The sequence below is a fragment of the Hyla sarda genome, chromosome 6, assembly GCF_029499605.1.
Source record: "Hyla sarda isolate aHylSar1 chromosome 6, aHylSar1.hap1, whole genome shotgun sequence".
NCBI lineage: Eukaryota > Metazoa > Chordata > Amphibia > Anura > Hylidae > Hyla > Hyla sarda.
Genome location: NC_079194.1, coordinates 118889202 through 118913863, shown reverse-complemented (window position 1 = coordinate 118913863; position 24662 = coordinate 118889202). Strand labels below are relative to the sequence as shown.

The following is a 24662-nucleotide window of genomic DNA, read 5'->3' as shown; positions in this document are numbered from 1 at the left end:
TAATTTATCTACATTATACTTTTAAGTCCAATACAGCTCTGACTTTTATAGTAATTTTATTGGTTCATGTTATATGGTATACAGGGGCCCATATTAAGTTTTTAGCGGCAGTATTGGCACCCCAGCTTAGATCCACAGCACCAGCAATAGGGCATTAAATCTATACACTTTGTAATACCATATTCCCTATCCCATGCCCTCTACAATGGCTGCTGCAGGGGTATTTGTCATGGTTGCCGAAGCCAGACCTGCCATGGTCAGTTGCATGAGTTGTCCAGGATTAGAAAAATATGGGAGCTTATAAAAAAAACTAGCACCACACTTGTGCTGACGTCATTCCCTGTATGGGCAAAAGCACACTAGACTGATTTATTGAGGAAAAAAATCCGCACAAAATACTTATTGATTTTGTTGTGATTTTTTTTTTTATGCACAGATTTACCTTCCCCATTAAAGTTGAAATGCTGCAGATTTTAAGTCCACATCGCAGGTCAATATCAGTCAGGAAAATGTTTGCTGTGTGTAAAAAGGGTTTTAAATATCCCATTTACTTTGCTTGTTCTGTCTACTGTGGATTTGTCATGCGAATTTCAGTCATCAATTCCTATTGGACAACGTGATGACGACAAAGGAGAGCACCGGCCATGCAGGGGATCCTGGCACAGAGCAGACACCGAGAAGGTCCCTCCCGGTGCAGCCGGGTTAGTGTCATTTTTGCTTCAGATGCTTCAGATCGCCACGTCTGAAGGGTTAATGCAGGGCATCACCGCGATCGGTGATGTCCTGTATTAGCCGCGGGTCCTGGCCGTTGATGGGCGCAGGGACCGCCGCGATAGGTGTGTATTCGCCGTATAAGATGCACCAACTTTTCCCCCCCAGTTTTGGGGAAGAAAAAGTGCATCTTATACGGCGAAAAATACGGTATATAGATTTATTTTACAGTAATTTATAACACAGTCTGCATTGCCCCTTTATCCAGTACACTGTGCTCACTTTGTGCTGTTATACCAGTTGATGGCGGTGTAAACTTTCTGCAGTAATAATGGTAATACCTGGGATATTCCCTCTCCTCGGGAATTCACCCTTCCCAGTCAAGTCTTCGCAGGCAAACATTACACACAATAATAATAATCAGACAGAGGCCATTCACCTAGACATAACCAAAGCTGCTCTTTAATGGGCTGCAAGATGCTAATCTTAGTTTCAAGTGTTCTTTATTTGAGACTTTTCCTGTCCCTCCTCTCCCCTCTTGCAAGCTGCCCCCCTTAGCCCCCAGCCCCCTCCTCTCTGGTACATGCCTCACACACACACTATCTTCATTTGCTTTGAAGCTCTTTCAGAGGATTTCCCAGCCTGTGAAGGATTGTGTACAGAGGGACATTGCCCAACCTGTAAAAAAAAGTGAAGAGAGTTTGCACAGGTTATTTTCTCAGTTTGTGCATACAAGATTCTGGCTGAGGGAATAGGAAAAAGTTCTAGAGCAATGGCAATGGGAAGTTTTTTGTACAAGAAGATGCTATGGATTGCATTCCTATTACTAATGCCAGACATAGAGTCAGCTAATAATCCTGACTGCAGTGACAGACAAGATGACCCAGCTTGCTTCGAGCATCTTGTGGCCATGCCACCTGTAGATGCCAGCTGTGATGGACCTCAGGGGTGCAAGTTGCATTTTCTTGTTCCTGATGAGCAACCTACTCCTGAAGAACTTAAAGAGGTCTACCAGGAAGGTAACCAAGAGTTCAAACAAACCCATAAACAGTCTGGAACTGAAGGAAACCCCAAACCCCAAAATCCAAAGACCAAAACTGTAGGTGAGAGGTTGACCTTGTTGGAGTCGAATCTTCAGTCGATGACTTCTCTATTCCACAAGTTACAGGAAGACGGCAAGATGAATCTCAGCAAGATAGAAGATCGACTCAATTCACTGGTGGTGCTTCTCTTGGGGATCTTGTCTGGATGTGAACTGCCCTGCAATGAGTCTGTTGAAAAACTCTCTGCATTAGGTGAGTTCATGGAAATTGGTTCCATCTATTGGTGTAAATTTTTTGGCATATGTTGATCTCATTGGCATCAGGGATTAGGAATAATAAAGTAATCATTACATAAAATACTTATGGAAAAGCCAAGGATATAGAACGTTAACTTTCAGAAATGATTAACATGCACTGATCACGTATATGTAAGTGGTGGTAGCAATGGGACCTCCAGAACTTTAATGGATGGAACAGTCTTCTGGAAATACAAAAGATAAAAAGAATCGTCAATTTGATAATGGCTGTGAGTAAAGAAAAGTTGCCTTTGATTTTTCTTTGGTCAGCCTGAGGACCTTTAGGCCACATGTAAGGTCCCTCTACTAAGGAGAGAGCTTCAGCTTTTTACACATGGTGAGATGGTTAATGAGACTTGTTGTAATTCATAGTTACACAGTAAGTCCAGCTGAAATAAAGACAGACACATGTCCATCAAGTTCAACCAAGGGAGGGATGTTCATATAGGGGAGGGGTATGGGTATCTTTAGAAAACAATTTTCTACATTAGAAATAACATTGGGGGAGATTTATCAAAACCTGTGCAAAGGAAAAGTTGCCCAGTTGCCCATAGCAACCAATCCGATCACTTCTTTCATTTTGCAGAGGCCTTGTTAAAAATGAAAGAAGCGAGCTGATTTGGTTGCTATGGGCAATTCCCAATTTGCAAATCCCAATTTCCCTGAGTTGTAGACAGTGCAGTGGATTTCCTATTATAAAAAACGAAATCTCCGTGAACACAAGAAGATATTCCTACATCTTGTCTGATCTCAGACACTTCTGACTATTGTCACATGCGTTCAGTAGCTGCTCATATATAATCTGATTATTGGCCCAAAAACTGTTGGTTCTTACATTTACTTTTGTTGTAAAATTATTTTTGCTACATTGTTCATATCCGGTCAATGTGTCCCTGTATCATAATAAGTGATTGTCTTGTTCTATGCCATGATAAATTGTAACAGGTCTTAGATTTACATAACGTGTCAACCAGCAAAAGCCAACAGAAAGCACAAAGGGCCCATCAACAAAATGGTACAGAAGTTGGGTTGACACCCCAGTTACTGCGAAGCTGCAGCTCTTAGCTTTCCTTGACAGCCTGCAGCTGGGAGCTTTGTACTAGATATCATTTTTTTTCACAATTTTTTGGAACTGCACAAACACTGTCTATAGAATAAATTAGTAATATTGTAGCAAAAACATCTCTAGTAAATGTTTCTGTGTATCTTAGGCCCAGTTGTAGCTTCTCCGTTATTCTGCATGTTTCCTAAAATAGGAATCCTCATCTATTAGCCAGAGCAGAGAGTGGCTACAAAATTCACGTTCTGATACATCTGTGCATTACACACAGCTCAATGATTTCAGACTGGGCTGTGTAAATGCTTAATTTCCCCTGTGGTGGCGCTGCAGGGAAAATGAACACGTATGATTTTTAACTGAGGGTCTCAGCAGCAGGACATCTTGTGATAAGTTTAACATCAAGGAACCCTTTAAATATTCTGGAAATGTTTAACGTGGAGTAACAGTTTAAATAGATTTATGACTGCCTTGGCACGATATACAGATTATATAGTATTAGATAATTCCACTAAAAGAAGTTTCTGGTTTACAGAAACTAACAACCTTACCTTGTATATATGCACCATTTAATCCGAATGCTCAGGGGACACTTTTCTGGACACCAACAACAGCTATTTAAAAAGTTCCGACTCTTCACATTTCTAACCAATGAATTCTCTACAAGAGATGACAATAGACTTCATTTTAATGTTGTATATTTAGTTTGGTATTTTAGGATTTTATGCATACAAAAAAAAAGTATATTAGGGTCATTTTAAAGGCATAACACCCGACATGTCACCCTTCCTGTATGTACATTAGCAGTCATCTGTATTTAATGAATACGCCCCTTTATGATAGTCTCTGTCTTAAAGTGGTACTCCACCCCTAGACATCTTATCCTCTATCCAACAAATAGGGGATAAGATGTCTGATCACGGGGGTCCCGCCGCTGGGGACGCCCGTGATCTCGGCTGCGGCACCCCGCTATCATTACTGCACAGAGCAAACTCCCTATGTGCGTAATGACGGGCGATACAGGGGCCGGAGCATTGTGATGTCACGGCTCCGCCCCCCTTGTGACGTCACTGCTCCGCTCCCTCAATACAAGTCTATAGGAGGGGGCGTGATGGCTACCACGCCCCCTCCCATAGACCTGTATTGAGGGGGTGGAGCCTTGATGTCATGAGAGGCGGAGCCATGACATCACAATGCTACGGCCCCTGTATCGCCCATCATTACGCACAGAGCAAGTTTGCTCTGTGCAGTGATGACAGTGGGGTGCTGCAGCCAAGATCATGGGGGGTCCCCAGCGGCGGGACCCCCATGATCAGACATCTTATCCCCTATCCTTTGCGTAGGGGATAAGATGTCTAGGGGCGGAGTACCCCTTTAAGTCAGTATTGCTTTATTGTTGGGAACGACGGTTACCTCAAATCCCCTCTGAGTGTCTTAGGAGTTTCTATGACATCAACTGCTGTGAACTTTGAGTTCTGAACCCTCTTTGAATGGCAGGATTTAATGTTGGAGAGTTCAGACAGAGAATGAGGCCAAAAGAAAAAAGTCATGGCTAGAAAGTTCTGCGTCATCCTGGCAATTGTTTAAGCAACAGTTGAAATAAGTTATTGAAGCAGTGGGTCTACCAACCCCGCATGCTTCATCCAGAGAGAACATGGAAAGTGGAGAAGTTGAGGAAGTACTTACCACATAATATACACTGTATAGTGGTATATATAAAAGAAAGGGGACCCCATACCAAAGTGTGTTCATCTTTTGTTGCTTTCCATAATTCTTTAATTGCAGACTATATGGTTCTTAGGGAAAAGGAGTCCTGCGGATTTATCTACCAGTAACAAAAGGAACCAAGCAACCAAAGCTGGGTCCCTCCTCTTAAAGAGCCCCACAGCAGTCACATGATCAGTCTCTTTGATATGAACACCCTTGCTACTGTATGCATTGGGGAATATGTAGTGGATTATAGATATCATCCAGCACTGAACTCTATCCAAAAAATAGTATATGTTTAAATGGCCACAACACAGTTTCTGTGAGCAAGCTTTACCTGGAACTTATCCTGGTCAAACATTGAGGATTTTAAATGTAAGATTCCTAGATTTAACCTATCAGGAGGATAAAAACAGAAACAAGTTTGGAGTGCGATCCTAGTGCATTAACCCTGGTAAAACAGTGGTGTAAGGTGGAGGACAGTTATGCTCACCAAGGTTGGTTATGCTTAGAGCACAACATCTATCAAGGCATGAAACACAGTAATAGGTCAGCAGCCCTGGAGTACCCAATCTCCTCAGGATTTCGGCAAACAGTAATGGTACTTGGAACAGGAAAAAATCTCCAGTCTTGGCGCTTCTCCCATTCAAAGCGTTGAATGTTGCTAACCATTGTATGTAAGTAATATAAAGAATAAACTTGTCTTGATTTGGAAAAGCTCCAAGACTGGAGATTTTTTCTTGTTCCAAGTATCATAGATTTAACCTATGACATGCTAGCCAAATGTTAATAGGTGTGTACCATAGAAAAATAGTCTATCACCAGAAGAGGCTGGGAACGAAATTCTTCAATCAGTGTTATAAAAGGGGTTTTTCACCTTAAGGCAGGGGTTCACCAAGGGTTATGCATTGGCCAGTATTTGTCAGCGCAGAGCGGGGATTGGACGCTGCAGTTGCTCACTATGTTGTAGCTGCGGTCGTGGCCTTTTTATGCGAGCTGCAGTGGCTGCCGGGGGTGACGTGCGTAGTTCCTGACATTGTGCGGAGGTGTCGGCACAGTGCAGAAGGACGCCACCCGTCAGTGCGGCCCTCCAACTTCCACCAAATGGGATCAACACAGGCCTGGTAAGCATGAAAAATTAAGTGTAACACCGCAGTATATATGATTCTATACAAACAGGGCAGAGCTTCTCATGGGGTAGTATATCAAAAAAAGTTTGAAAGGTGTGCACAACAGGATGGTGAGGTATTTCATTCACCTTTAGCTGTTGTGTAATGGACACAACAACTTATTGGCCTGTGTTGTGTAATACGGTGCAGCCACCAGGTGCTAGGACAAGGGATGATCCTTGGCCGAAGTCGCAGTAGTCAGAGAGGAACGAGAAATATCAGCAGGAGGTCCAATTGTCTTTAAAACACTTTGATTTTATTCAGAAAGCCTTAAAACAGACATATTTCTGGACATAAGCCCCTTTCTCAATCTGAACAAGGCAAGAATAGTATGGGAAGGTGTTATTGTATGTATCTCATATATTGCCCCAGGGGGATCGGAGGAGGGAATAATGGCACTGTTACGCCTAGCGCTCCGGGTCCCCGCTCCTCCCCGGAGCGCGTACGGCGTCTCTCTCTCCGCAGCGCCCCGGTCGGTCCCGCTGACCGGGAGCGCTGCACTGTCATGGCCGTCGGGGATGCGATTCGCACAGCGGGACGCGCCCGCTCGCGAATCGCATCCCAGGTCACTTACCCGTTCCCGTCCCCTGCTGTCATGTGCTGGCGCGCGCGGCTCCGCTCTCTAGGGCGCGCGCGCGCCAGCTCCCTGAGACTTAAAGGGCCAGTGCACCAATGATTGGTGCCTGGCCCAATTAGCTTAATTGGCTTCCACCTGGTCCCTGACTATATCTGACCTCCTCCCATGCACTCCCTTGCCGGATCTTGTTGCCCTTGTGCCTAGTGAAAGCGTTTTGTGTGTCCAAAGCCTGTGTACCAGAACTTCTGCTATCCACCCTGACTACGAACCTTGCTGCCTGCCCCGACCTTCTGCTACGTCCGACCTTGCTTCTGTCTACTCCCTTGTACCGCGCCTATCTTCAGCAGCCAGAGAGGTTGAGCCGTTGCTAGTGGATACGACCTGGTCACTACCGCCGCAGCAAGACCATCCCGCTTTGCGGCGGGCTCTGGTGAAAACCTGTAGTGACTTAGAACCGGTCCACTAGCACGGTCCACGCCAATCCCTCTCTGGCACAGAGGATCCACCTCCTGCCAGCCGGCATCGTGACAGTAGATCCGGCCATGGATCCCGCTGAGGTCCCTCTGCCTTATATCTCTGATCTCACCACGGTGGTCGCCCAGCAATCCCGACAGATCGCCCATCTAACCCACCAGCTGTCGGAAGTGTCCACCATTGTGCAGCAACTTCAGTCGCAACTTCAGCAGCAATCATCTCCTCCGCCAGCTCCTGCACCCCTTCCGCAGCGAGTGGCCACTCCTAGCCTCCGCCTGTCCTTGCCGGACAAATTTAATGGGGACTCTAAGTTTTGCCGTGGCTTCCTTTCACAATGTTCCCTGCACTTGGAGATGATGTCGGACCAGTTTCCTACTGAAAGGTCTAAGGTGGCTTTCGTAGTCAGCCTTCTGTCTGGAAAAGCCCTGTCATGGGCCACACCGCTCTGGGACCGCAATGACCCCGTCACTGCCTCTGTACACTCCTTCTTCTCGGAAATTCGAAGTGTCTTTGAGGAACCTGCCCGAGCCTCTTCTGCTGAGACTGCCCTGCTGAACCTGGTCCAGGGTAATTCTTCCGTTGGCGAGTACGCCATACAATTCCGTACTCTTGCTTCTGAACTTTCCTGGAATAATGAGGCCCTCTGCGCGACCTTTAAAAAAGGCCTATCCAGCAACATTAAAGATGTTCTGGCCGCACGAGAAACTCCTGCTAACCTGCATGAACTCATTCATCTAGCCACTCGCATTGACATGCGTTTTTCTGAGAGGCATCAAGAGCTCCGCCAGGAAAAAGACTTAGATCTCTGGACACCTCTCCCACAGTCTCCATTGCAATCTGCGCCTAGGCCTCCCGCCGAGGAGGCCATGCAAGTGGATCGGTCTCGCCTGACCCTGGAAGAGAGGAATCGCCGTAAGGAAGAGAATCTTTGTCTGTACTGTGCCAGTACCGAACATTTTTTGGTGGATTGCCCTATCCGTCCTCCACGTCTGGGAAACGCACGCTCGCACCCAGCTCTCGTGGGTGTGGCGTCTCTTGATGCTAAGTCGGCTTCTCCACGTCTCACGGTGCCTGTACGGATTTCTTCTTCAGCCAGCTCTTCCCTCTCAGCCGTGGCCTGCCTGGACTCTGGTGCCTCTGGGAATTTTATTCGGGAGTCCTTGGTGAATAAATTCCGCATCCCGGTGACCCGTCTTGTCAAGCCACTCCACATTTCCGCGGTCAACGGAGCCAGGTTGGATTGCACCGTGCGTTTCCGCACGGAGCCCCTCCTAATGTGCATCGGACCTCATCATGAGAAAATTGAGTTTTTGGTCCTCTCCAATTGCACTTCTGAAATTCTCCTTGGACTACCCTGGCTTCAACACCATTCCCCAACCCTGGATTGGTCCTCAGGGGAGATCAAGAGCTGGGGTACCTCTTGCTTCAAGGACTGCCTTAAACCGGTTCCCAGTACTCCCTGCCGTGACCCTGTGGTTCCTCCTGTATCCGGTCTCCCTAAGGTCGTTATGGACTCTGCCCGCCTTAAGAAGTGCCTCTCCCCCCCTCCCAGTCCAGTCAGTCAAGCCTCGGTGCCTCCTCGTGGCCCTCGTCCTGGTGTCACACTGCCCCGTGCCAGGCCTCGCCCTCTGCCCTCCCTCCCCATTCCCACTCCTGCTGTACTGCCTGCCGTTGAGGAATCCCTCCATCCTTTCCCGGTGTCCTCATCCCAGGGGGGGCAGTTACCGGACAAAGAGAAGGGGAGACCTAAGGGGGGGGGTACTGTTACGCCTAGCGCTCCGGGTCCCCGCTCCTCCCCGGAGCGCGTACGGCGTCTCTCTCTCCGCAGCGCCCCGGTCGGTCCCGCTGACCGGGAGCGCTGCACTGTCATGGCCGTCGGGGATGCGATTCGCACAGCGGGACGCGCCCGCTCGCGAATCGCATCCCAGGTCACTTACCCGTTCCCGTCCCCTGCTGTCATGTGCTGGCGCGCGCGGCTCCGCTCTCTAGGGCGCGCGCGCGCCAGCTCCCTGAGACTTAAAGGGCCAGTGCACCAATGATTGGTGCCTGGCCCAATTAGCTTAATTGGCTTCCACCTGGTCCCTGACTATATCTGACCTCCTCCCATGCACTCCCTTGCCGGATCTTGTTGCCCTTGTGCCTAGTGAAAGCGTTTTGTGTGTCCAAAGCCTGTGTACCAGAACTTCTGCTATCCACCCTGACTACGAACCTTGCTGCCTGCCCCGACCTTCTGCTACGTCCGACCTTGCTTCTGTCTACTCCCTTGTACCGCGCCTATCTTCAGCAGCCAGAGAGGTTGAGCCGTTGCTAGTGGATACGACCTGGTCACTACCGCCGCAGCAAGACCATCCCGCTTTGCGGCGGGCTCTGGTGAAAACCTGTAGTGACTTAGAACCGGTCCACTAGCACGGTCCACGCCAATCCCTCTCTGGCACAGAGGATCCACCTCCTGCCAGCCGGCATCGTGACAGGCACAAGGGGATTAAGTATCACATTAGTATCACATTAGAAAGGTAAGCACACGCCATTATGAAATTAAGTACTTTTATGACTTATTTTGTCTGCAGGTACCCCTCACACGTAAGTTCCACGCGAACTTACTTGCGAGGGGTACCCGTGAACATATTTTCACCCTTTGGGGGTACAGTCGCGAAAAAGGTTGAGAACCACTGCCTTTAGGTGCCACCTTTAATAGTTGTTAGTATAATGAACAGCAATCCCTCCCATTCACGTGATCATTTGGCTGGGCTGAGTGGAGAGAAGAGGGGTAATTCAAAGAGAAACAGCAGCAAGGCAGAATGGAACTGCTGTAAGGTTGTATTTTCTATTGGTGATAAATAATGCCTTAGTGGCTTTTTATTGCATTCATAAGTGCTGTGATTTTTCTTTGAACTACTGGATAATCTGAGGCCTAGGAGGTCAGGGCCCAACACTATGTGCACTGGAGTAACACATAACGTGAGCTGAAATTAAATCTATACATTGGTGATGCTGCTTTACTCAGGAGTGAAGAAAAGGGGAAAGCCACTACCAGGCAGCTTAACCTGTCGAAAACAACAGGGCTGAGAAGTTGAAATCTTACATGCCTAATTCTTCTCTTCCATGACATTATTTTTGGGGGCAAGTTGGGAGGCTCCCGTAGACAGAAGAGGGTCGACTGGTCAAGCCGAAATTGTTATGTTTGGCTGACTTTCCCTAAGTCTGTATGGGAGCCTTTAAACCGTTACTTTTTCAGTCAGTAGGGTTCCCCAACAGTAAAAGGTTTGCATTTATAGGACCCCCAGAAATCTATCCTAAGACTAAACCATCAGAAAAAAAGCTCTTCTTTAGTGTGCCACCAACATGAAAAAAAGAATCTCCTAGTTTTCATTGAAATCAATGGGCTGTAGGTCCACTACATGAACAGAGAGAAGGCTGCTCTTTGTAGCTTCACTACACCTAGGCTAGTAGATGAAGGTCCTGAATGGGGATTCAACCTCTTCATTTACTCAATTTTCCAAACCAAGCAACTGCTCTATCAGATTTTTCTCATAATTTTTAAAGGAAAACTTCACTTACTGCCATTATGCAATAACTTAAAGCATATTTTCCTAAGAACATATTGAGAATTGGAGTTCATCCTTTTGGCAAAGCAATTAATCACATTCCAATCATTTCTTCATATGACAATAGAGTTTAATGGGTTATCCTCTAATCATCTCCATTCTGCACTGAGTGACTGCTGTTTTATCCACAACACCGGATTACCAAATAGCAGATTGATAGATTTTAATAATGCTCCCTGCATAAATAAAGGATGATAACAGTGGACAACAGAATCCTTGGATCCCCATAGTCATTCAGAGGATGATGCATTTTCCTATGCCACATAAAAGCATTATCCCACATGGGAACTTGTTGCCTTTTTTTTATGTGACATGATCTCCATAAATCTGATGTTGGAGTGTTACAGACACAGGATGTACAAGATGGATGTACTCTAGTGTTACATGAGCTTGTTCAGTGCACTGCCATGGTTGTGCACATCTGCTGGGATACCCTTACCTACATTTATCATCTTAGAGGTGAACCAGAGGTGAAATGAGAGTTATGAAAAAATATTCTTGGTTGTTAGAGGTAGACACTAAGGACTGATTTTTTACAGAAACTCTACTGTGAAAAACAATCCAAAGGTATAAAGAATTCCAAAGGCACTCACCATATGCTGTGTGACTTCTTCTTTATTACTATACTACTAGATTTTATATATTTTTATATATGTATTTGTATTGTACTTTACTGGTCTATTTGTATACAATTTCCACTCACCTGTGTTCCACATCACTAGAAGAGGCGTGTACAAAAAGAAGAAGAAGTAGCTCACAGGTCAGAGGAAATGGTCCGTTGAAGTTCCTTGTGGAAGGAAACAGCTGTCACCAATCTATGTGTACTGGCGTAGCGGCATGTTGCCGCCTTATCCTGCACTTATGTACTGAATAATACTAAAGAAGAAGTCACAAAGCATATGGTGAGTGCTTTGGAATTCTTTATACCTTTGGATTGTATTCACGTGATGCTGTCGTTTCTACAAAAGAACACAACCGAATACTCACTGTGTGCATGAACAGTTCACCGCCACCAGCCGTTCATCCTCATAGACAGTGTTATCAGAGTAGTGAGCAGTGCCTGCACTGTCTACGCTTCTACTTTGTTGTCTTTTGTGGAAAACACTGGCATGAGACTCAGCTGGTTGTCACCCTGGCACGACTGGCTGCTGTTTTTTTTAGTAGAAAGTATTTGTCACATCTATCATAAATCTAAACATTCAACATAAATATTTTCCATACACACTAAATAGACATATTAGCTTTTATAAAAGGAGATGTGCCAGCTACATGACTATTTGCAAGCCCAATCTCCATTCTGATAAGCCAGGCTTTGGAGCTGAGCTGGAGTTCCACTGGTCAACTATTATAAAATTAAACTTAGAAAAAAGCGCAATCCATAACCGGACTGTTAGCTAAATAAGATTGAAGATTGTTTTACTGGGTGAGTGCCATCATTTCTACATTGGTATTCAACTATAATGAAGCCAATTCTGTTCTATTGCATTTTGCTGGCTTCTCCCAGTGCTTTTTTTTTTTTTTTTTTTTTTTATAAGAATGATGTTAGACATCACTGATGCACACAGAGTTTGGTTTGCACACAAAAATTCTGCCATGTGAATGTAGCCTTAGTGTTACAGTTTTGGCAACAGAAAAGAGTACACCCCTAAGTGGAAATGTCCATATTAGGTCTATTTAGACATTTTTCCTGCCTGGTGCCCAGTGACTGGTTTGTGTTTCAAGGTCTCAGGTGTGAATGGGGAGCAGTTGTCTTAAATTTGGTGTTACAGCTCTCACACTCTTTAATGCTGGACACTGGAAGGTTAACATGATACCTCATAGCCACGAACTCTCTGAGGATCTAAAACAAAATAATTGCTGCTTTATAGAAGATGGCCTAGATTATAAGAAGATTGCCAGGATCCTGAAACTGAGCTTCAGCACGGTGGGCAAGACCACACAGCAATTTCACAGGAGAAGTTTCACTTCGAACAGGCCTCGCCTTAGTCGACCAGAAGAAGTTGAGTGCACGTTTAGGTTAATTTTTTGGGGGGAACAGATGTATGAGTGCTGCCAGATTTGCTGCAGATTTTGATGGGGTGAAGGGTCAGCCTTTCAGTGCCCAGATCATACGTCGCACACTGCATTAAAATTGGTCTGTATGGCTGTTGCCCCTAAAGGAAGCCTCTTCTCAAGATGATGCACAACAAAGCCTACAGTTTGCTTTAGACAAGTAGACTAAGGACATGGATTACAAGAACCATGTCTGGTGGTCTGATGAGACCAAGATAGACTTATTTGGTTCAGATGGTGTCAAGCGTGTGTGGCAGCAACCAGGTAAGAAGTACAAAAACCAGTGTGTATTGCAAACAGTTAAGCATAGTGGTGGGAGTGCCATGGTCTGGGCCTACATGAGTGCTGCTGGCACTGGGGAGCTACAGTTCATTGAGAGAACCATGAATGCCAACATGTACTGTGACATAGTGAAGCAAAGCATAATACCCTCCCTTTGGAGACTGGGCCACAGGGCAAAATTCCAGTATGATAACCCCAAACACACCTCCAAGACCACCACTGCCTCGCTAAAGAAGCTGAGGGTAACGGTGATATCATCATAGAGGAATGGACGAGGACTCCAGTGACAACCTGTAAAGCTCTGGTGAACTCCACGCCTAAGAGGCTTAAGACAGTGCTGAAAAATAATGGTGACCACACAAAATGTTGACACTTTGAGCCCAATTTGGATGTTTTCACTTAGGGGTGTTCTCGCTTTTGTTGCCAAAGTTTAGACACAAATGGTTATGTGTTGAGTTATTTTTTAGGGGACACAACATTACACACTGTTATACAGGCTGTGCACTCACTACTTTACATTGTAGCTGAGTGTCTTTTCCTCACTGTTGTCACATAAAAAGCTATAAAAATATTTTCAAAAATGTGAGGGGTGGACTTATGTGAGATACTCTATCTACAGGTATGAGCACTGTATCATTATATTCCCATTTACTTAATGTCTTCTATAATTGAATAGATGATTGAGAATCTCTACAATAAGTTAGTTCCAGGTTCCTGCTCCCAGGGCCTTGACTATCCACCCCAGCCGTTGTTTCGCAGTTTGGAGGTGGAAGCCTTTCATGTGTTCACTCTAATGATTTTTCAGTATAATTAATGACTCTTCCAGGATCTCACAGAAGCCGCTCGCTTTGTCTCCTCAAAGACATCAGAGGCCATTGTGCTGCATCTATGTATGTATAGTGCTGGTAATTGGCTGTGAATGACGTTGAGAACAGGCAGAACAGTAAGCAGAATATTATGCAGCTATTGCTAAACTACACTTTTCATCATGTTTTAGGTTATCAATAGTAAAGAAAAAAAAGCTAACAAAAAATTCAGAGGAATGTAGGATGAACTTCCATAAACATAGTTATTATATAATAACTTGTAATACAGAAATTGTAGCAAAATGTCTGCCATTAGTTCCATAGGGGTATCACCCAGCTTTTCATACTTTTCAACATAAGAAATGGTACATTGTCTGTCATCTAGAAAGCTTTATTAGCTCTTAATTACCGGGCAGGTTGTCACATTGGAGGGGTTAGTGCTGACTATAAACCTGTTATCTGATGATTGTTTTATTGTGGTGATGTTATATGGAGCTAATTTTAGTGTCAGATTATATAAATTAGTGGTAATCCACATGCAAAGTCAGGATGTTTTCAGCTAAAATGTGTCTACATCAGTTTATGAGACAAGTTTAAGAATTTCCAGAGCTGAGATTTACTAACTATCTACAGTATCTTACATAAATGAGTCCACCTCTCACATTATATATATATATATATATATATATATATATATATATATATATATATATAATCTCCTATAAGTGAGTCCACCCCTCACATTTTTGTTATTATTTATTATATTTTCTCATGTGACAACACTGAAGAAATAACACTCTGCTACAATGTAAAGCAGTGAGTGCACAGCCTGAATAACAGTGTATGAAGTTGTGTCCCCTAAAAATAACTCAACACAGCCATTAATGTCTAAACATTGGCAACAAACGTGAGTACACACCTAAGTGGAAATGTCCAAATTGGGCCCAATTAGCCATTATCTCTCCCCGATGTCATGTGACTCTTTAGTGTTACAAGGTTTCAGATGTGAATGGGAGCAGGTGTCTTAAATCACTAACTAATATTGGTTACTGGACGTTTAACATGGCACCTCATGGCAAAGAACTCTCTGAGGATCTAAAAAAATAATTACTTCTTTACATAAAGATGGCCTGGGCTATAAGATTGCCAGGGCCCTGAAACTAAGCTGCCGGCAAGAGTATACCGCAGTTTCACAGGTCAGGTTCCACTCAGAACAGGCCTCGCCATAGTCAACTAAAAATGTTGAGTGCACGTGCTCAGCATCATACCCAGAGGCTGTCTTTGGAAAATAGATGTAGGAGTGCTGTCAGAATTGCTGCAGAGTTTAAAAAAGGTGGAGGACACTCTTTCAGTGATCAGATCATATGCCGAACATTGCATCAAATTGGTCATTCGTCCTAGAAGGATGCACAAGAAAGCCCACAAACAGTTTGCTGAACACAAGCAGACTAAGGACATGGATTACTCTAACCATGTCCTGTGGTCTGATGAGACCAAGATAAAATTATTACGTTCAGATGGTGTCAAGTGTGTGTGTGTGGCAGTAACCAGGTGAGAATTACAAAGACAAGTGTGTTTTTCCTACAGTCACAAATAATGGTGATGTGTCATGGTCTGGACCTGCATGAGTGCTGCTGGCACTGGGGAGCTACAGTTCACTGAGGGAACCATGAATGGCAACATATACTGTGAAATACTGAATCAAAGCATGATCCCTTGGAGACTGGGCTGAAGGGCAAAATTCTAACATGATAACGACCCCAAACACCCCTCCAAGACCACCAATGCCTTGCTAAAGAAGCCAATGGTAAAGGTTATGGACAGGCCAAGCATGTCTCCAGACCTATTACCTATTGAGCACCTGTGGAACATGCTCAGAAGGAAGGTGGGGGAGCGCAAGGTCTCTAACATCTACCAGCAGAAAAAAGGGACAATCTAACATCTACCAGCTCCATGATGTCGTCATAGAGAAGTGGAAGAGGACACCATTGGCCACCTGTGAAACTCTGGTGAACTTCATGCCCAATAGGCTTAAGGCAGTGTTGGAAAATAATAGTGGCCACAAAAGAATTGACATTTTGGGTCCAATTTGGACATTTTCACTTAGGGGTATACTCGCTTTTGTTTTCAAAGGTTAGACATTAATTGCTGTGTTTTGAGTTATTATTAAATTAATCACTACTACAATGTAAAGTAGGGAGTACACAGCCTCTATAACACAGTGTCATTTTGTCAGTGTTGTCACATGGAGGATATAATAAAATATTTAAATAAATGTGAGGGGTATACTCACTTGTGAGATAGTGTATCGCTCTCTCTCTATCTACTGCATATATATTCTATATTTTTTCATTTGTATTTGTCTATTTAGCTGTAATATCTCTTGTGTATTTATATTGATCTATCTTGTATCTATATATTTATTTACTGAAAACAAATATTCCCGACAGTACCAAATACACATTAGCATTGCCAAAGCCAGTGTGAAATAAGAAACAGGGACAAATCCAGGGTGGGGTCTGTCACATTCAGTGTAACATTTATGCAAACAAAAACACAAACAAGAAAGAGGAGAAATTTGTTGGGATTATATGAATTACTGAAGTGGAAAGAGAAAAATATAAACAAAAGAGAAATTAGCATTGCGCGGCTCATTTAATTTTGTCCCATCTTTGATGCTCCGACAAGCCCCTCTGAGCGCTGATGTTCTCCCTAGTTGGAAGAGTTTTGACACCAGCTTTCTGATGTGACCGTCCCGGCTCCACTAAACAAAGACAAGAGCGCTCTCTCTGCTCCCCACACACAAGCCTCACTCTGTCTTTAGCTTAGCACTGTGCATTTGCCAGTTCAGGATTATTAAGAGGGCAGATGTATAGGGAAAATTCGAGTCATTACAATCTATATACAATATGGCCCCTTCACAACATTCTTCAAGAACTTTCAAAATAAAGCTGAACTAATTGAAGACTTCTGAAATAAACCCACAGGGGGTTAACCATTGTGCATAATATTCTCTAAACCAGCACTTTCAGGACCTCAGAGCAGTATAAGTATATCAAGAAATAAGTGTTTTGTTTTTTAACTTTGTAAAGACCCAACAGACTTGTGATAACAAATAGTAAAATTAATACCTTTATAAAGACAAAATGTGATTAGAAATTGTCTACAAATTTGTGTATACAGCTTTTATGCAGACCTATCTATCTCCATGGTTACAGACTACAAACATACCAAGTAGTCTGAACCTGCAATTCTATACACTTCCACCTGTCACGGCTGGGAAACTCTCTCTTTTTTTTTAGTTTGACAGACGTTATTTTGATGGGGCGCAACGGGCAACAGCAGGTCTCGATGGACGCCATTATAGTCAATGGGGTCCATTGGGCGCTGCTGTTTTCCAGCGGGAAAAAAAGACGGAGCAAGCTGTATTTTTTTCTCCTGCTATTTTCCCCGGCAGCCCTGGCGGTTGTCACGCTACTGTGTGACAACGATAGTAAGAGACCTGAGATGGACATATCCCATATTTCAGAAACAGTATTATGATATGATTAATTTTTAATATTGTGGTTGCTTTATCTTTTTTTTTTTTTTACCCAGCTATACAATGTCCTTTGTTTTTGCCTTCACTCAAAAAGTCTTTGTTGTAGAAAGTCGACGACTCAGAACCCTCGAGACAAAGGAGGAAATGCCCCATATGCTGAAGAGTGTTGGAAACATAGGATCTGCAGGTGAGAATCAAGCTTTGAAATGCAGCACAGCCACTACTCAGTATATGGTGTGGTGGTGTAATGTAGACATGTAAACTATGAAGAGGCTCTTTTGAACATGGAAGCCCATGGAATTTATCTTAATTTCCCTTTACTCTCATTTGTAGCTGAATCTTCAGAAAAACCAGAGAGAATGTTCCCTCGAGACTGTGCGGATATCTACAAACAGGGAATCAGAGAAAATGGAATCTACACTATACAGCCAATCGCAACCAGACAGCCTTTTGAGGTATTGGGGTCCCTTTCTTTTTCTTGTTGCTCAATCCAGGAAACTTTATAAAGATTTCTAATACAAGTAAAAGCTTTGTTACATATAGGTAAGGTTGACATTGTGATTGAGCCTTCTGTGATACCTATATGTCAGCAATCTGTCAGAATGGGATTGTCACGATGCCGGCTGGCAGGAGGTGGATCCTCTGTGCCAGAGAGGGATAGCGAGGACCGTGCTAGTGGACCGGTTCTAAGACACTACTGGTTTTCACCAGAGCCCGCCGCAAAGCGGGATGGTCTTGCTGCGGCGGTAGTGACCAGGTCGTATCCACTAGCAACGGCTCACCTCTCTGGCTGCTGAAGATAGGCGAGGTACAAGGGAGTAGGCAGAAGCAAAGTCGGACGTAGCAGAAGGTCGGGGGCAGGCGGCAAGGTTCGTAGTCAGGGGAGATAGCAGAAGTTCTGGTACACAGGGTTTAAACACACAAAACGCTTTCACTAGGCACAAGGGCAACAAGATCCGGCAAGGAAGTGCAAGGGAGGAGGTTAGATATAGTCAGGGACCAGGTGGGAGCCAATTAAGCTAATTGGGCCAGGCACCAATCATTGGTGCACTGGCCCTTTAAGTCTCAGGGAGCTGGCGCGCGCGCGCCCTAGAGAGCGGAGCCGCGCGCGCCAGCACATGACAGCAGGGGACGGGAACGGGTAAGTGACCTGGGATGCGATTCGCGAGCGGGCGCGTCCCGCTGTGCGAATCGCATCCCCAACGGCCATGACAGAGCAGCGCTCCCGGTCAGCGGGACTGACCGGGGAGCTGCAGGGAGAAAGACGCCGTGAGCGCTCCGGGGAGGAGCGGGGACCCGGAGCGCTAGGCGTAACAGTACCCCCCCCCTTAGGTCTCCCCTTCTCTTTATCGGGTAACTGCCTCCCCTGGGATGAGGACACCGGGAAAGGATGGAGGGATTCCTCAACGGCAGGCAGAACCGCAGGAGTAGGAATGGGGAGAGAGGGCAGAGGGCGAGACCTGGCACGGGGCAGTGTGACACCAGGACGAGGGCCATGAGGGGACACAGAAGCTTGCCTGATGGAACTGGGAGGGGGGGAGGGGCATTTCCTGTGGCAGGCAGAGTCCTTAATGACCTTAGGGGGACCGGATACAGGAGGAACCACAGGGTCACGGCAGGGAGTACTGGGAACCGGTTGAAGGCAGTCCTTGGAACAAGAGGGACCCCAACTCTTGATCTCCCCAGTGGACCAATCCAGGGTTGGGGAATGGTGTTGAAGCCAGGGTAGTCCAAGGAGAACTTCAGAAGAGCAATTAGGAAGGACAAAAAATATAATCTCCTCGTGATGAGGTCCGATGCACATTAGGAGGGGCTCCGTGCGGTAACGCACGGTGCAATCCAACCTGGCTCCGTTGACCGCGGAAATGTGGAGTGGCTTGACAAGACGGGTCACCGGAATGCGGAATTTATTCACAAAGGACTCCCGAATAAAATTCCCAGAAGCTCCAGAGTCCAGGCAGGCCACGGCTGAGAGGGGAGAGCTGGCTGAAGTGGAAATCCGAACAGGTACCGTGAGACGTGGAGAAGCCGACTTGGCATCAAGAGACGCCACACCCACGAGAGCTGAGTGCGAGCGTGCGTTTCCCAGACGTGGAGGACGGATTGGGCAATCCACCAAAAAATGTTCAGTACTGGCACAGTACAGACAAAGATTCTCTTCCTTACGGCGATTCCTCTCTTCCAGGGTCAGGCGAGACCGATCCACTTGCATGGCCTCCTCGGCGGGAGGCCTAGGCGCAGATTGCAGTGGAGACTGTGGGAGAGGTGTCCAGAGATCTAAGTCTTTTTCCTGGCGGAGCTCTTGATGCCTCTCAGAAAAACGCATGTCAATGCGAGTGGCTAGATGAATGAGTTCATGCAGGTTAGCAGGAGTCTCTCGTGCGGCCAGAACATCTTTAATGTTGCTGGATAGGCCTTTTTTAAAGGTCGCGCAGAGAGCCTCATTATTCCAGGATAGTTCAGAAGCAAGAGTACGGAATTGTATGGCGTACTCGCCAACGGAGGAATTACCCTGGACCAGGTTCAGCAGGGCAGTCTCAGCAGAAGAGGCTCGGGCAGGTTCCTCAAAGACACTTCGAATTTCCGAGAAGAAGGAGTGTACAGAGGCAGTGACGGGGTCATCGCGGTCCCAGAGCGGTGTGGCCCATGACAGGGCTTTTCCAGACAGAAGGCTGACTACGAAAGCCACCTTAGACCTTTCAGTAGGAAACTGATCCGACATCATCTCTAAGTGCAAGGAACATTGCGAAAGAAAGCCACGGCAAAACTTAGAGTCCCCATTAAATTTGTCCGGCAAGGACAGGCGGAGGCTAGGAGCGGCCACTCGCCGCGGAAGGGGTGCTGGAGCTGGCGGAGGAGATGGTTGTTGCTGCTGTAGCTGCGACTGTACTTGCTGTAGTTGTGACTGGAGTTGCTGTGTCATGGTGGTCAAGTACGACAGCTGGTGATCTTGTTGCGCTATCTGTTGCGACTGCTGGGCGATCTGACGAGCTTGCTGGGCGACCAGCGTAGGGAGGTCAGCGACAACTGGCAGAGGAACTTCAGCGGGATCCATGGCCGGATCTACTGTCACGATGCCGGCTGGCAGGAGGTGGATCCTCTGTGCCAGAGAGGGATAGCGAGGACCGTGCTAGTGGACCGGTTCTAAGACACTACTGGTTTTCACCAGAGCCCGCCGCAAAGCGGGATGGTCTTGCTGCGGCGGTAGTGACCAGGTCGTATCCACTAGCAACGGCTCACCTCTCTGGCTGCTGAAGATAGGCGAGGTACAAGGGAGTAGGCAGAAGCAAAGTCGGACGTAGCAGAAGGTCGGGGGCAGGCGGCAAGGTTCGTAGTCAGGGGAGATAGCAGAAGTTCTGGTACACAGGGTTTAAACACACAAAACGCTTTCACTAGGCACAAGGGCAACAAGATCCGGCAAGGAAGTGCAAGGGAGGAGGTTAGATATAGTCAGGGACCAGGTGGGAGCCAATTAAGCTAATTGGGCCAGGCACCAATCATTGGTGCACTGGCCCTTTAAGTCTCAGGGAGCTGGCGCGCGCGCGCCCTAGAGAGCGGAGCCGCGCGCGCCAGCACATGACAGCAGGGGACGGGAACGGGTAAGTGACCTGGGATGCGATTCGCGAGCGGGCGCGTCCCGCTGTGCGAATCGCATCCCCAACGGCCATGACAGAGCAGCGCTCCCGGTCAGCGGGACTGACCGGGGAGCTGCAGGGAGAAAGACGCCGTGAGCGCTCCGGGGAGGAGCGGGGACCCGGAGCGCTAGGCGTAACAGGGATTCCAACGTTATGGACAGAAACAAGCTCCATAGACTTTAATGGTCTGAAGGTAGTCAGGATGTTTGGGCCATGTTTCAAACATACATGTGTTTGGCCTTGAACCCAAAAAAGCAGCGGGCCCAAACACTCATACATTGGAAAATGACCTGAACATTGCCACTAGCAAACTATGTTTAGGCCATTGAAGTATTTAGGTAAAAGGAGATCCAAGAAAGGGAGATGAATGGCGCTGCCACAAGAAGTATATATAGGTAAATTTATTGCACACAAAGGATCCACACAACGCGTTTCAAAGCCGGAACGGCTTTGAAACGCGTTGCGTGGATCCTTTGTGTGCAATAAATTTACCTATACAGTGGTCCCTCAACATACGATGGTAATTCGTTCCAAACGAGCCATCGTTTGCCGAATCCATCGTATGTTGAGGGATTCGTGCAATGTAAAGTATAGGAAGCTGTACTCACCTGTCCCCGTCGATCGCGATGGTGTCCCCGCCGCTCCCGATGGTGACCCTGCGCCTCCGCTGGGCTCTCCGCTGTCTTCTCCGGTCCTCTGCTGTCTTCTCCGGTCCTCTGCTGTCTTCCGCAAGGCCTTACTGGGCCTGCGTAGCAACGTCATTACGCCGCTGTGTACGCCATTCCTATTGGATGACATGCGCAGCAGCGTATTGACGTCATCGGAGAGGGCCGAGAAGACACCGGAAGACCAGCGCTGGACCCGGAGGGCACCCCGGAGCATCGTGGAGGGGTAAGTAATACTTACCGCACCACACAGGGAACATTAAGCTGCTATCCGGCAGCAGCTTAAGCATTTTGCGCTGCCGGATAGCACTTAATGCGATGCCCCCGACATAAAAAAGCATCGTATGTCGATGCTGACATCGACATGCGATGGCCTCTGAGAGGCCATCGTACGTCGATTTGATCATATGTCGGGGCCATCGTAGGTCGGGGGGTCACTGTATATACTTCTTGTGGCAGCGCCATTCATCTCCCTTTCTTGGATCTCCTTTTACCTATATTTGTGCCTGGAAGCTGAGAGCCGCAGCAGCCGCTATTACCTGATTCCTGATCAAGCGCATTGAGTGTTGTGCCTCCATTCACACAACTCGCATAGATGAGTGCGTTTTGACTGGGCTCTTCACTATCTCATCCATCAGGTTCCATCCAGGGGCACGCACCCTGTTCTCTTTTGTATTAAAGTATTTAGGGCATGTGTCTGTCCATGCACATATATGTTGTTATAATTTTGACAGGCAGCTGACATCTACTGTACATGGCACATTTAGGCATAATCTCTGCCTAACTTAAATTGTCAAAAAAGTCTTTAAAAATTCATACCACGTACATATAAAGTGGTTCTGATCTTTTAACTAAGGTTTAGTCATGCTTTGATATATCTGGCAGCATCAGCTTTTGACAACAGCTTACTGGAGGAGCCCAAGAGCCAAAAGAGTCTTCTGAACCACTGGTTGGGGAATACTGCCTTAGACATAGATGATAACATTTCATTTACAACTTATACAAAGCTGAATCAGAGCAACCTAGGCACTAAGGTTATATAGTCTATGGAAAATAGAATGATTGATAATGGCTCTATGAATTCTTTCAGGATTTTAGAGATCCAACTGAATTTCATGTAAAATTCTGGAAATAGTTTTCACTGCTTGTTAGAATTTGTAGTCGTGAATACTGTACTTATTTATTTTTTAAATTCCTTCAGGCATACTGTGATATGGTCACCGATGGAGGAGGATGGACTGTTTTCCAGAGGCGACAAGATGGCACTGTAGACTTTAACCGCACATGGCAAGATTATAAACAAGGTTTTGGCAGCCTACAAGGGGAGCACTGGTTAGGTAATGAAAACTTGCACAGTCTTACTAGGCTAGGACAACATAACCTACGCATCGAACTTGAAGACTGGTACAGTGTCAAGCGCCATGCCATCTACAAAAAATTCAAAGTTGCCAGTGAACAAAATAAGTACAGGCTGACTGCCAGGGAATACCATGGCAATGCTGGGAATGCCCTTAGTTACAGCCGAAACTATAACCATGACCATAAATATTTCACAACTTATGACAGTGACAATGATAATTATTCATCGGGCAACTGTGGCACGTATTATGGTTCTGGTTGGTGGTTTGACACCTGTTTGGCAGCCAATCTAAATGGAAAGTATCACAAAGGACGATACAGCGGGGTGACTAATGGCATTTACTGGGGCACCTGGTACATTCTGACAGACAAGAGGACAAACCAGAAATATTCGTTCAAGAAAATTGAGATGAAAACAAGAATACTCAACTAAAGGACTTTTCTTTCAAAAGAACTTAAAATTTCTCCTGTTTCTATGGGTAGAGGTGAATTTACTTCAAATGATCCAGATGAAAAAAAATGACTAAATAAGGGAGAGACTGGTTTTACCAAACACATTTTTTCTTTTTGTATTTCTTCCATCTTAATGGTATAGGACTTTACATATATGAAATGATTTTTTATGGGTTTTGAATGATAGATCAATAAATTATTCATGGTTACGTAGGCACAGACTAATAACTGAAGACCATAGGACATTGTGAGCAGAAAAACACTTGGGCCATCACTTACTGCCTAAGCCCCTGTGATAAATCTGGTGCATCTTTAGTTTGTCTAGTCTAAGTTTAGATCGACTATTAGTTGGCTTACAAAACTGTGGAATGTTACACCACAATGTTGGTGCAATTTATTTGTGTATAGAGTCACACACAAGCTATGTCCTATTTCTGCCAAGCCATGGCCCTTATTGAGGAGAAAAAAAGTCTCTAAAAAGTGTCTAAAACAAAATGGCACAATTCAAGTAAGCCAGTTTTTTTTATGAAAATAATGTCAGAATTATGGTTCATTTGCCATAGTAAATGTATGCATATATGCTTCAAATAATAGCTGCTGCTTTACAACTGAAGTTTTGAGTGAGAATTCTTAAACAGGTTAAAAGTTCTGCACTGATTATTTACTTTATATAGACTTTGATAGTTGGAATATTCCCATTTTTTTTTATCCATATCTCTAAATTGCAATCATAGACAATGAGTTCAGAGAATAATTCTGCCTGCAGCCACCACTAGGGGGAGCGTGTTGCATACTGGCTATACATTGAAATTGATTTTAAAAAAATTGTATGCAATAAACTTCTAGCTGCCTTCAGCCACTACAAGGCAAAGCTTGGGAGTTTATTATTCTATATATATATATATATATATATATATATATATATATATATATATATATACATATATATATATATATATATATATATATATATATATATATATGGAACAAAACAAGCAACTAAGAGACTCCATTTTCTTTGTTACTTTTCTTATGGCACTATACAGTGCCTGTGTGGTGATAACACCAGTCAGTCCTGGCTGGCACAGAAATAAAAATTGTGAAGACAATATTAGGTAGGTAAGCTGTGTGGTGGCTAGTGCCAGAAGGGAAGGAGTTGGTTGGCATTAGTAAAGGGACACTATTCCAACTTAAAACACTTATCCCCTATACTCAGACAAGGGAATGAGT

General features: G+C 45.4%; 1 protein-coding gene across 2 annotated transcripts; it reads left to right on the top strand.

Moving 5' to 3' along the window:
* Positions 1-1289: 1289 nt before the first annotated feature.
* Positions 1290-23936, top strand: LOC130277603 (fibroleukin-like). 2 transcript variants are annotated; one of them, XM_056528307.1, is made up of 5 exons: positions 1648-1730; positions 1874-2006; positions 17427-17507; positions 17654-17775; positions 22822-23936. In XM_056528307.1, the coding sequence occupies exons 1-5, from the start codon at positions 1686-1688 to the stop codon at positions 23410-23412; spliced, it is 972 nt and encodes a 323-aa protein (XP_056384282.1). In that variant the 5' UTR covers positions 1648-1685; the 3' UTR covers positions 23413-23936. The 2 variants fall into 2 exon arrangements, with proteins under 2 accessions (XP_056384281.1, XP_056384282.1); XM_056528306.1 differs by having other exon boundaries at positions 1290-2006.
* Positions 23937-24662: the final 726 nt, after the last annotated feature.

What these genes read in the sequence shown, in the direction of transcription:
- LOC130277603 (XM_056528306.1), top strand. Translation starts at nt 1,484, where the DNA reads ATGGCAATGGGAAGTTTTTTGTACAAGAAGATGCTATGGATTGCATTC. An exon ending in TGAAAAACTCTCTGCATTAG is followed by an intron (nt 2,007 to 17,426) that starts GTGAGTTCATGG and finishes TCTTTGTTGTAG; the next exon opens with AAAGTCGACGACTCAGAACC. An exon ending in CAACCAGACAGCCTTTTGAG is followed by an intron (nt 17,776 to 22,821) that starts GTATTGGGGTCC and finishes AAATTCCTTCAG; the next exon opens with GCATACTGTGATATGGTCAC.